Source organism: Aythya marila (assembly GCF_965140915.1).
Source record: "Aythya marila genome assembly, chromosome: 2".
In the NCBI taxonomy this organism is placed as follows: Eukaryota; Metazoa; Chordata; class Aves; order Anseriformes; family Anatidae; genus Aythya; species Aythya marila.
Genome location: NC_139043.1, coordinates 20,702,979 through 20,715,513, shown reverse-complemented (window position 1 = coordinate 20,715,513; position 12,535 = coordinate 20,702,979). Strand labels below are relative to the sequence as shown.

Below are 12,535 nucleotides of genomic sequence, written 5' to 3'. Positions count from 1 at the left end.
CTTTACAAGGAAAACAGTCATTTATTTAGGCAATCTCTTGACAAAATACAAAAGAAATAAACTGATAATGGATTGGCACTTCAGGGGAACCAAAGGCTTTTAATAAAACTGCCGTGGACCACCCTCCTCCTCCTAAATATCAAACTCTCTGTGATGTAACCTTCCAGTAACCTTGCTGGAATGCATGGCAGTGTGATTCACCAGGATACCCCCATTCTTCTCCTTTCAGGCTCCTGCTCACATGGCTATTGGCAATGTCAGAACGGCAAGTGTTACAGACCAGAACAAAGCTGCGATTTTGAAGACAACTGTGGGGATAATACAGATGAGAGTGAATGCGGCACTTCCTGCACCTTTGAGAACGGCAGCTGTGGCTGGCAAAATTCCCTGGCAGACAATTTTGACTGGGTGCTGGGGGTCGGCTCACCTCAAAGTCTAAGACCTCCCAGGGACCACACGCTTGGAAATAGAACTGGTATGTTGTCAGTTCATAAACGAGATGTAATTGTTTTTGTGGATCTTCTCATACCTCCCTTCAGAGGCAACAGGGGGGTTCTACATGTCTAATTAGGGTGTCATTTTTAATAAATGGCATGTGTAACAGTATCCAAATATTAATTACTGTTGTAAAATAATTTTAAGTTAGGAAAAAAAAAGATTCTTAATTGTTTTGCCTTTAACTATTTCTGTATGAGTACACCAAAATAATTTTTTTAGAGAGGCATTTGATCTGGGTGCAGCCTACAAAGATCTGTGCACTAGCTCAGATCTGAGATCCACTGGGTCCCACTCCTCCAGAGTCTGAGCTCATTTCCAGGAAGCTCCAGTTCATGTCAGAGTGTGTAATGCTGTTCTGAACATGAGGAAAGCAAGCAAACAAACAAACAAACTGGTATACAATATCTTGCATACTGGTTATTAGTACTTCTGAGTGGCAACAAAATTACTTATAGGGGTGATTTTTAAAAGGTAATAATACATTTTAATTTCTCCCTGAGAATTAATTAAAGAGAACACCTGTGAATGCTTTTTTACCTTAGGAAAATCCTTATTTATTCTCCTTAGTCATATCTAGTGTGACCTGATAAGAGATGGAAAATGGCTATTTAGGAGTTAAGAAATTATCTCAAATTTTGAAGTTACCGACAATGACTATTTATAGTTCAATTTGGGATAATTTAAAGAAAATACATTTAAACAAACATATCTCCCTTATAGGCAACAGTGCAGCTCCTTGACTTGTTCTGGCAAAGCAGCCTCTTCTCATTCTTGCTGCAGGCTCCATGCCTTCTTCCTTTGTCTTTGAAGTTCCCATAGCCCAGGCAAAGTTGTTACTGAAGCTGAGCTCAGACCTGATCTTAATACGAAATATGCCACAGCAGGTGAAGGTGTAGGGTGTATGTGTAGGACAAAATTAAATAAAACCAAGGATATGTAGGGACTATCTTTCATTTATCTTTAAAAATATCTGGTTCTGGTACAACACAGATTTATGCATGTCTGTGTTGTATATACTGAATTGGCTTTAAAAAATGAATAAAATGTTTTTTAGTCTTGATATCATGCTTTCAAATATCATAGAATCATATCATAGAATGGCTTGGATTGGAAGGGAACTTAAAGATCATCTAATTCCAATCCCCTTGCCATGGGCAGGGATGCCACGCAGTAGGTCAGGTTGCCCAGGGCACCATCCAACCTGGCCTTGAACACTTCCAGGGATGGGGAATCCATATCTCTGGGCAACCTGTTTCAGAGCCTCACCACCCTCTGAGTAAAGAATTTCCTTCTAACCTCTAATCTAAAGCTCCCCTCTTTTAGTTTAAAACCATTTCCCCTTGTCATTGTCTGCCTGAGCAAAAAGTTGCTCTCCATTTTTTTACAAGCCACCTTTAAGTACTAAAAAACTGCAATAATGTCACACTGAGGCAGAATTCGTTTCACTTTTGACAATTTTACTGTAGCCAAAAGTTTAAAGGTGATGGCTGTATCATTAGAACTGATAGCTCTTAATAAGTGCGTTCATCATGAGAGAACCAAAACAAAATTCAGTTCAATTGTTAAAATTTTCTCTTATGGGATAGAGACTGTGTTATTCAGGGATCCTTCTGGTCCTCGTACAAAGAAAGAGGGATTTCAACCCTTACTTCCAAAACCACAGTTCTTGAGCTTGCACCTAGCAATTGTTTATTTCTGGCTCCCCTAATTAGTGCCTCGCTTATCAACATCAAATTGTTGAGAATTTGATTAGAATTAGAATTATCCCACTCTCATTGGAATTAAGTGACTTTCAATTACTTCCTAGCCAAGCTTGGCTAGCCATGACCAGTTGGCAGGCAGAGCATACTACATCTCGAGTCTGCCCCTCACTCAGTCAAGTTTCCTTCCAAGGAAGACTGGTAGGTTTTTATTTGTTTGTGTGTTTCCCTCCAAAAAGAAATCATTTTCCTAGTATGAAATAGGTGTTAATATAAACATCAACATGTGAAGCACTCAATCCATCCTAGCCAAAGCTTCCTAGCAAACATCAACACCATGTTATGGTGTGCTTTTGATATCTCATGGTGTTTATGTACATGGCTGTTTTTAACACACAAAACAGCAGATGTGGAAAAAAAAGAAATTTTCATTTGTGTTTTCTACGTATATTTTAAAATAAAATATTTATCTCAAAAATGTCACTACATTTGTTAAGACTATGCTTGGCCTCAGGGATGAAGCAATGTTCTCACCCCCTAATATTATGGCAAACATCTATAGCCATAAGTGAGCTAGAGAAGTGTCAAAGTTAGAATGAATGTTTTTTACTCCATGGGGCTTTTATCTCTAATTCATATACAAAATTCAATTGATGTGCAGTTATAATTTGTCAGTGTGCTGTTTATACAATGCTTATGTTATGTGAACTATAAGTTCGTTGCTTGCACAAAGGAAAAAAAAAAACAACAACAAAAAAAAAACAGAAACCTGCAGAACTTATTATACTTCTGATTAAAATAAGAATGGGAAACTCAGGGAGCATATCAGTTTCAGAATATATTAACTGTAGGCATTTGTCTTTGCAACTTCCTCTGAGTAAATAATTTAAATTTGATTTAATGTTCATACAATAATGAGTACAGCTGGCCAAAAGTAATGGGAATCCTTAGGGATACCTAATGATTTATATGTGGTTTTTTTCTATGGCTTGACTTGATATTTTGAAGGTTATCTTTCAGAAAAAATTAATCATGAAATTTATCACTGTGTGGGCATTATATACTGTCAAAATAGCAACTAGTGTTGTTGAACAAGGAGATATGACCAAGGTATCTGGGAAACATGGAATTATTCTCTGTTCCCAGCTTATTCCTGATATAACAAGTATACAAGGAAAATTATCGGGTAATTCTTTAACCTAGGTAGAGGTTCACTAGCACAGGATGCATTTGGGAACCATGTTTCATATCTCTGCATTTGTATTGCTGAATTTTGGTCATAGAATCTAATTTGAATGTCAAAAACAATTTTTCAGGAATACGTAATTTCATTTCAGGAAAATTCCTATATCTTGAGGCCACTGCAATAGGGCTAAAAGATGAAAAAGCCCATGTGAAGAGTTCCAGATTGAAAGAGTCAAGCAGGAGTTGTGTGATGAGCTTCTGGTACTTTAAGTCATCAAAAGCCGCAGGATGTATTCAGGTTCTGATTAAGGTAATCAAAAATTTGCTTTCTTTTGAATACCTGGTATCTGTTAAGGTGTGTGTGCTTCAGCAGAGTAGTTTGGCTCTGTTAGAGTGGCTTGTAGACTGAAAGAGCTCTCACTGCTTGTGTCTCCCAGGCACCTCTTAGTGCAGCTTTTTTGTTGTTGTTGTTATTCCAGTCTCTTAAAAATGCATTTGCCATTTCTCTTCCAAAATATGTTTCTCTGAAAAGTAACAGAAAAACTTTTTAGAACTTCTTTCCATTTTACCTTTCTCTTTGACACTCTCCATATCAGAGCTATTTTATTATTTTGCTGTCATATGTATCAGTAGTTACATGTTTGCAACCCTATAATTCTGATAGAATGATAACCACCAAAAAATAGCAGCCAACACAAAGTGGGAAGAAAATGCAAAAGTATGCATGTATTAAATTATTTGTCTTTTTGATGTAGACAGGCACAGAATATATAATTGGTTTTCTTTAGAAATGTCATTTTCTTTACTAATTGTGGGATGACATAAAAAATGGAAGAAAGCAAAACCTATTTAAAATTATTCAGTTACAAATAAAAACTGGTACCTTCTTTAAAAATTGGCCATGCTGTTCATTGCATGTTAAAGAAAAAGGAGGAAAAAAAAAAAAAAAAAAAAAAAAAACACTAAATGCTTGTAAAAGTAAGTTTTAAACCATTTTTATCATGAATAAAATACAGAAATTTATTATCAGTGTAGCAAATGTGTATATTTCAACTCCCTGTGCATGCTATGTCACCATGGGGCATTTAAATAGTATTCCAGTACAATGGCCAAATATTCCAAATTTAGATGCAGAAGAAACTTTTGCAAATGAGTTTGTGTATTTGTGCTTACCTGTATATGTACAGGAAGTGCTCATTATCCAAGTTCAAATCAATGGTGCAATTTACTAGCCACAAAGCTGTTACCTTCTCTTCGGTGTCTCTAATAAAATATTGGGATATAAATTGTTTTGGTGAACTTTTCTACTGAAAGTAGTATTTTGAGATATTCCTACTATACTTCAAGGCAGGTGCAAGAGAAGTATATTGTAAGAGATATTTTGAAGCAAAATTACGGTAAGAAAAAGTTCAGTGTATCTGTTTTAGTGGTGATGGTCCCCACCATCTTATTCAGCAGTCTTATACTGACTCACAGACAGAAGGAAACTTTAATTTTGGAACATATTTCTAAGGAGTTAAGCAAAAAAAATCAGGTGAAAGGAAAGACAGAAGTTTTATTTTTATGCTGATATGAAGATATATTTCCTAATCCCACTTAGATTGTTTCTGTTATTTAAAAAAAAAAAAAAAAAAAAAATTAGGTATCACAATAGGAAAGGAACAATAATCAAAGGATAGAAAACATTTGTTGAAGATATTTTTTTGAGGATGAATGATAATTCACCCTTTGTATAGAAAATAAAAATTAAAAAGAAGATTTAAGTATTTTACAGTAAGGGAGACCTCTTACGAGGATTTGAAATAAAAGTCTGAATATGCAGATGTATGCAGGTTTATGCGGAAGGTGAAACTAGCCATTAGTAACTTTCTCCACTGAATGTGACAAGGCCAATATACACAAGATCTTTTTAGGAAGTTCCAGGGGACCTTACTGAAGCGTTTGTCATTGTGAATTAATTCTATCCTGTTACAGATGAGCAAAGACATAATGATATTCAGGGCAAAAGTCCTGGCAAACTCACAGCAAGTGAAGCAGAGCTCCACTGGCACCACCACAGTGACAGACCAACCAGGCTGATGCACCAAACAGCTGGTGCTGGCAGCCCTTCTCCTCCAGCTGCTAGCAGACTGGTAGAGCACAGACCTCATCACTTGGTTGCTGTGGCTTTTCAGCAAAAGCTAGAAGCTACCGCAGTTGTTTCCTTAATATTGTTATTGTATTTAGCTTGTCTAAGGTGGAAAGGAGAGGAGAGAGTTACAGCTGTAGAAATGTATATCTAGCAGGTGTCACTGCTCAGATATAAGTGACTCAGAGGGTGTTTTTTGTAAGTCCCTGATTATTTTTAGTAAAGCAACCCACTGTCCTGAGTTTTCAACAGGTGAACGTACAGTAGAGATGCTGCAGATGCCCACTGATTTCTTCTGGATATTTGTATTTCTAGGATAGAGTAGTTTAAAATGAAATTTTTACAAATCAATATCATTGACTTTACTTACTTATTTGGGAAGTCACTCAAGAATAAAGTCTGAGGAAACAGCTTACTCTGCCTCATAGCTCAAAATAGTCTATTTCTGCATTGATTCTTCTCACTGGCTGCGTGAAAAACAATCAACTCCTCACATTAATATAGAAGTTATAGATTTCATTGGGTTCGTGTTGCCTTCAGATTATCTGACTTCTATTTAGCTAGGGGAAAAAACTTTCCAGTTTCAAAGATTTGCGTGAAGGTTTTACTTGAGGGACTGCTGAAATCCAAAGCATACTCCAGACAATGTAGAAAATGTACAGATTTTTCACTTACCCTTCTAGACCTAATAAACTTTCTAGAGAAGTTTCTTTATCTTATGCAAAAGATAAAGTTTTCTAGTTTTTTTGTTTGTTTGTTTTTTGTTTTTAATGTTCAGTAGTTTACATTTATCTTTGTTTGTGTCCTAGTATGTTGTTTATTTAAAATAGTTTTTCTTTATTAAATCCAGGAAAATAGATATTCAGCAGAATCTGGTTTGTCTTAACATCATGGTGTAGTGGCCTTTATTTAATGAGTATCTATACAGCTGCCAAAACCCAACAATTTAAAATTCTTTACTCTCATTGTTGATCTGTGAATTGTTATTAAAAATTATATTTGAATTGCTAAAATGTGTGATCTGAGGAAGCACTAATAAGTGAGAGTAAGAAAGAACTAACCTAGTCCCAGGAGCTGTAAAGGAAATCAGTGGGGCTACTCTGAAATCCAGTATTACTTGCCAAGAAAAAAGGAAGATTAACATTTATGGTAGCTTTACTTCCAAGAACAAGATAATTTTACATTTACATGTGAATGCAGAATCTAATAACAGCACTATTAACAGCTTTTTTCCACTTTTTTAGGCTTTGTTTCAGAGAGGGTTGTTACTGAATTGAATTTGGCCCCATGAAGGATATAGGGATATGTCCAAGTAAATTGAGACTGAATCAGTGATTAAATAGGAATGAGTCAGTTTTCAGGGGAAGCATCATTTCTCAAAAATAGTTAATTTAGAATGACAAGACAAATATGCACAACCCTAGATAGGACAGACCCCATTCAGTACACTTTATATTCTTGGATTATTGTGAAGTCATTTCAATCTTCTTACCTGCAAATTACTGAAAATAATATATATGTATATATTATATTGTAATAATATGTAATTCACTGTATTCTTTTACTAAAACCAAATATAAGCATTCTTTCCAAAACGCTTGGTGAGCCAGAATAGTACATTTGGACATGCTTGAAGAAGACAAATATATATATTATGAAGAAGGATTAAAGAATCACCCTTGTATTTTGGAATCTTGCTTATGAATACAAGCGGTTCATCAGAGCATTTGTAATTTATAATCATGATGGTTTGAGAAAGGCATATAAGAGAAATTGTCTGTATGTGAACTATTTAGTATTTTTTTATTTGTTTAAATTCTTTGAGAATATGACTTTTATCTCCCCTGGGAGGTAATGATGATGAGTAGTAAAGGTTTAGTGTGACTAAGGGCACATCTGTCATGCAGGGCAGTGCTGTATTAGAGAATTTAGCAGTCTGACATATTTAGACAGCACGATGCATACTGAATAATCAAAGTAACATAACAATATCCTGTGATATTACAATCGGAACAATAAGCCCTGCCTCTCTGACTGAAATATGCCGTTTTCTATTCCAGCCTGGCACAGTATTATACAATATGACAGATATGAAAAATGCACTTTCAGTCTCTTCCACGCTGCACAGCTCTCCAGTGTTTTTTCATTCAACTGATTCCTTAAATCAGAGATCTCTGCCAGTGGTTTACTTTATTGATTTGTGGGCTCATAATCTCAAAGAGTGGTAGTGGTTACATAGCTGCTTTTTTAGCATATAAGGCTTTGAAGTATATAGGGAATCTCTGCAAGTCACACTTTTTTTGTTCTTTTTCTAACACCTTGCAGTGCAGACATTCAACAGTGAAAGTCATGACTTAAGCATATCTCAGGAAAAGTCTTTTAAGGATCATAGAGCTGCTATTGAATGATTTTTACTGAAGCAACGGACATCAAAATTAGATTTTTTTATATAGCAGCTGTGAAAAAAAAATATTATGAAGACAAAGGGATTTTTTTTCTAAATGATTAGGTGTAGCTTTGAGGTCTGAGCTGTTTCTTTCAAATCTCTTCTTCTAAATGGGAAAAATTTGAAATTATATTAGCGTATATTTTCTTTAATATATATATATATATATAATGCAGTATAACCTGTTGCCTGCTGGTGCCTTTTAGAAAGCACATAGCATTGTCAGACCTGAAATCCCAAGACATAATCTTCCTGAAGAACAGCTCTACCTAGAAAAACAACCAATCAAAAACAACAGAAAAATAAATAAATAATAAAAACCAAGCATTTGCAAGAGCTCCATTTAACATCAGAGAGGTGGAAAATCTTCCTTTTTTCCTTTTTCCTTTCCTTTCTTTCATACCACAAGATACCTAGGTCTTCTACTAAGAAAATTATTCCTGTTGTGAGACAAACTGAACTGCACTGTTGTTAAGTTAGCAAAACTTCCACGAGGACTGAAGTAACACTGATGCTCATTGCAGAACATTGATTTGTTTCCAGTTTTTTCCTCCTTTAATACAACTTCCATTTTTAATTCACTGTTTGTTTTTACTGTCTTGAAGTTGTTTTAGTTTCTGGTAGTCTTTGATCTTTCTCAGGCCTGTAGTATCAAGCTGTAGTGTGCTTAAAATTACTTTGATGTATCAATAAAAGGTCTTAGCATGAAAAGAATTATTTTTGTGGTTACAGAAATCTTTTCTCTTTCTGGCCTTCAGCTTCCAACTCACAGTATCTTCAAGAACAGAAAGAAATAAATAAAAGAAGGAAAAGAAACAGAGAAAGAGGGGAAAAGGGAGAGAGAAAAAGAAGAAGGAAAGGAAAGGGAAAACAAGGCAAGGCAGTGGTTATGTTTTTGTTGTTGTTTTTCTATAATTTATTTCATAAAGATAGAGGTATCTGATTCCAATTTGTTTTATGCAAGGGTCAGACTAGACAGGTTTTAGCACCTGTTACACTGTGAATAATCTATGTGTGTACTTGTATGTTGACCCCTTTGTGTTAGGTAATGATGAATTAAATGAAAAATGAAAGACTGCTTTAAGTAGTTGTTAAATCATTGCATGCACTGACATTCTACCATGGTGGCAGAGATGATCATTCACAGCAGTCAATGTAAGAAGAACTTTGAGTAACCTAAGTTTCTTCCCACTCTTACTTACCATGGAGACATACTTTTCCATAACCTGATAACTTTGTATTACCTGCCTGTGAGAGGGTTAGTGCAGAGGCAAATTGTCTGCAGTCTCATGGAAACTCCATAGTCCATTCATAGTTGTTACACTATCTCATAATGATGGATTCTCCATACCCAGAGGAATAAGATGCTGTGGAAGAGACATTTTTAATCATCAGGTAAAATTTAAGGGTGAAAGAATATGGTTAAAACTGAATACAAGAACAGAATTGCAACACATAAAGCAATAAGATATATTATTAAAATTTGATTGTCTATTGAGAATCCTTGCGTACTGACTCCTTAGCTAGTGAAATTGGTCTCTACAGCCTAATTTGACATACTGTCCTTTTCTTATTTTCTTAATATAAAGAAACAAACTCAGAAAGTACCAAACACTTTGCATGACCTCTCAGTTGAGATGAAAGTTCTTGTTGTTTGTTTTCTCATCCTTTTTTATTTGATTTTGTTATTTTTTAAGCTGGGAAATTCAGAAGGTTATCCAAACAAACTGGACATTTTCTTTATTTTCCTGTTTCCTTGATTAATGTTTCTATTTTTTATTTTTCTTGATTATGTTGCAATTACAGTTCTAAAATTTAATCTTCTTTCCCTTCTTTAATCAGTGGCATAACTTGATAAAACAAATGGCATTCTGTTAATTGCACATACTTACTAGTTTTGCATAAAATGCATATAAGAAAAATAAATGTACAAGAAGAATGAATTGAGAATGGATCTGTGAAATACTACACAAACTTGCATGTGCTCCCTGACAAGTTTATCAGATTCAGTCCGTAAGTCTGAGTAGTAACACGGAGATTGCTTGCAATGTTATCCTAGTGCCAAATCCTGAGTGCCCTCTGTACGGGCTCCCTGTAAAAGATGTGCTTTAATGTTGCATGTATTAAATACGGTTCTGGGCCCCTCAGTTCAAGAAGGACAGGGAACTGTTTGAGAGAGTCCAGTGCAGAGCCACAAAGATGATTAAGGGAGTTCCTCATAAGTTCCCTTATGAGGAACAGCTGAGGGGTGACCTTATTAATGTTTATAAATATGGAAAGGGTGAGTGTCAGGAGTATGGAGCCAGGCTCTTCTCAGTGACGTCTAATGATAGGACAAGGGGCGATGGGTACAAGCTGGAATATAGGAAGTTCTGCTGAAATATGAGAGAAAACTGTTTCACAGTGAGGGTGACAGAATACTGGAACGGGCTGCCCAGGGTGGTTATGGAGTCTCTTTCTCTGGAGATATTCAAAACCCACCTGGAGGCATTCTTGTGTGACCTGATCTAGGTGTTCCTGCTCCAGCAGGGGGATTGGATGATCTTTCAAGGTCCCTTCCAATCCCTGACGTTCTCTTATTCTGTGAAATTTTAAAAAAAGTTCCTTTTTAAAATTTTAAAATAAACTTAAAGTTTCCCAAATAATCTGTTATAATAAATAAAGACACTGGCATAAGACATTATGAATATTTTACATTCCAAGGCTCAAGATTTATATTACACACAGGATAGCTTCTATAGTCATGTCAGTAATCCTACAACAATCTCTTTCTCATATTTTTTTTCTTTAATTATTACGGAAAGATTAGGTGTCACTGCCCATATTTAAGGTTATTTGGTGTTTTCAATGAGACCCTTTATTCAGTAGTTTATATTGTCAAAATGTAGTATTTTAGCTGAATTATTCCATGATAGGTAACTTTATAAGGTTTAGTTTTAGAGAAAGTCTCAATCTGATGGGGATCAAGACCCATTCAGAAATTACTGTTAGGAATATTGCCTGTGTGCAGTGCATCAAATGACTTATAGAATGATCTACTACTGTGTTATTGAGAAATTTAAAACATTTAGTCTTTTCAATAGAGCAATCTTTTAACAATATTTTAAATAAGATTATGGGAACAAGATTAATGAGAAGTGTAAAACTGTGATAACAGGAATTGGATATATCAGAATTTATGATTCTGCATATCTCTCCATTGGTTAAGGAGCAAGCAACAATGTATGCTTTTTATAAGTAGTTTTGGTTGTTGTTGTTTGTTGTTTTGTTTTGTTTTTGTTTGGTTTGTTATTTATTGGTGTGTTTTTTTTTTTTTTTCTTGACTTCAAAGATTGGCAGTCATGCCCTAGACTGTATTAATGCATCCTCCTTCTGATACATGAATGGTAAGACCATGTAAGAAGAGGAAAAAAATGGTGATGAAAATGACTAGTGCTGTAAACAGCTTATGTGGTAAGAAAATAACTCTCAGATGAAGCTCTTGAATTTAAAGTTTGAAAGGAAGAAATTAAGCACATTCTTAGCTCAGTTGCAACTGTGGAATGGCATGTATATGCAAAAGGCAGGATATGGCAAAATATTTTAAGTTAACTTCGTATTTGTATTCCTATCTTTAATGCCTGAGATTAGACACATTTTGATGTATCAGTTGTAAAAGCTGGTTATAAATTGTTACGACCTCCTCTTGCCAGCACCACATTAAAAGATGTTAACTTCTTGCTGCATCAACAGCTCTTCATCCAAGATTGATACTGGCTAAGTAAAACTGTTGACAGACATGAATATATGATATGAAAAAGATTGTGAGACATACCATGCAAACCAGTAAACACAATCAGAAGTGTTCTATGTTGCATTTTGTATTTAATCCCATCATAGCCTCTCTGAGTATTCAGGTTTCTTATCTACCTTTTCAGACTCAAATTTTTCCTACAGTTCAGCCACACACCTTGGGCTGTCCAGCTATCCTCAACACTTCCAAGCATGCCTCATTCGAAGTTTTGCCAGGCTGTATCTGTATTAAAAAACTGAAGAGCTAATATTATAATTTTAGTACTGCTCTTAACATTTAAGGCTTTCTAACAGAGTAAAACATCCTAATAAGAAATTATACTGTAGTACTACTGAAATAAGGAATTAAAAACATTTTTGGCATAAATTCCTGGAATATATGGGTGTAACTGTGTGGTCTGCACAGTATATTTGATATTCCCTTTCAACCAGAACAGTAAAGAAAGAAATGTATACTTAAAATTACATTTTTGGCTTTCCCACATATCAGAGCAGTTAGTGTTTTTAATCTGTGATACTTATTTTGCTTTAGCTCCAGTAATTTTAGACAATGTGGAAAGTTTTCAAAGGCTAATGCAACTGAAAAAAAAAAAAAGAATGGCCTTTTATATATGACCTGTATTCCATAGCTTGGATCCTAAGGAATAAAAATAAAAAAAGCACCACACAGCCATTTGCAACCCGTGCCCCCCCCCCCCCCCCCCCCCCCCGGGATGGGGGAGAGAAATGGGAAAGTGAAGCCTGTGGGTTGAAATAAAGACAGTTTATTATTAAGACAGGAAAATA

General features: G+C 35.2%; 1 protein-coding gene across 1 annotated transcript in view; it reads left to right on the top strand.

The window, feature by feature from the left end:
• The window catches only part of MALRD1 (MAM and LDL receptor class A domain containing 1), a gene marked incomplete at both ends in the record, with an annotated part of 250,796 nt that overhangs the window by 124,205 nt on the left and 114,056 nt on the right, over nt 1–12,535 (top strand). Inside the window, 2 exons of the mRNA XM_082753206.1 lie at nt 230–475; nt 3,536–3,693. Coding sequence (XP_082609332.1) covers nt 230–475; nt 3,536–3,693 — 404 coding nt within the window. The remainder of the gene's footprint in view (nt 1–229; nt 476–3,535; nt 3,694–12,535) is intronic.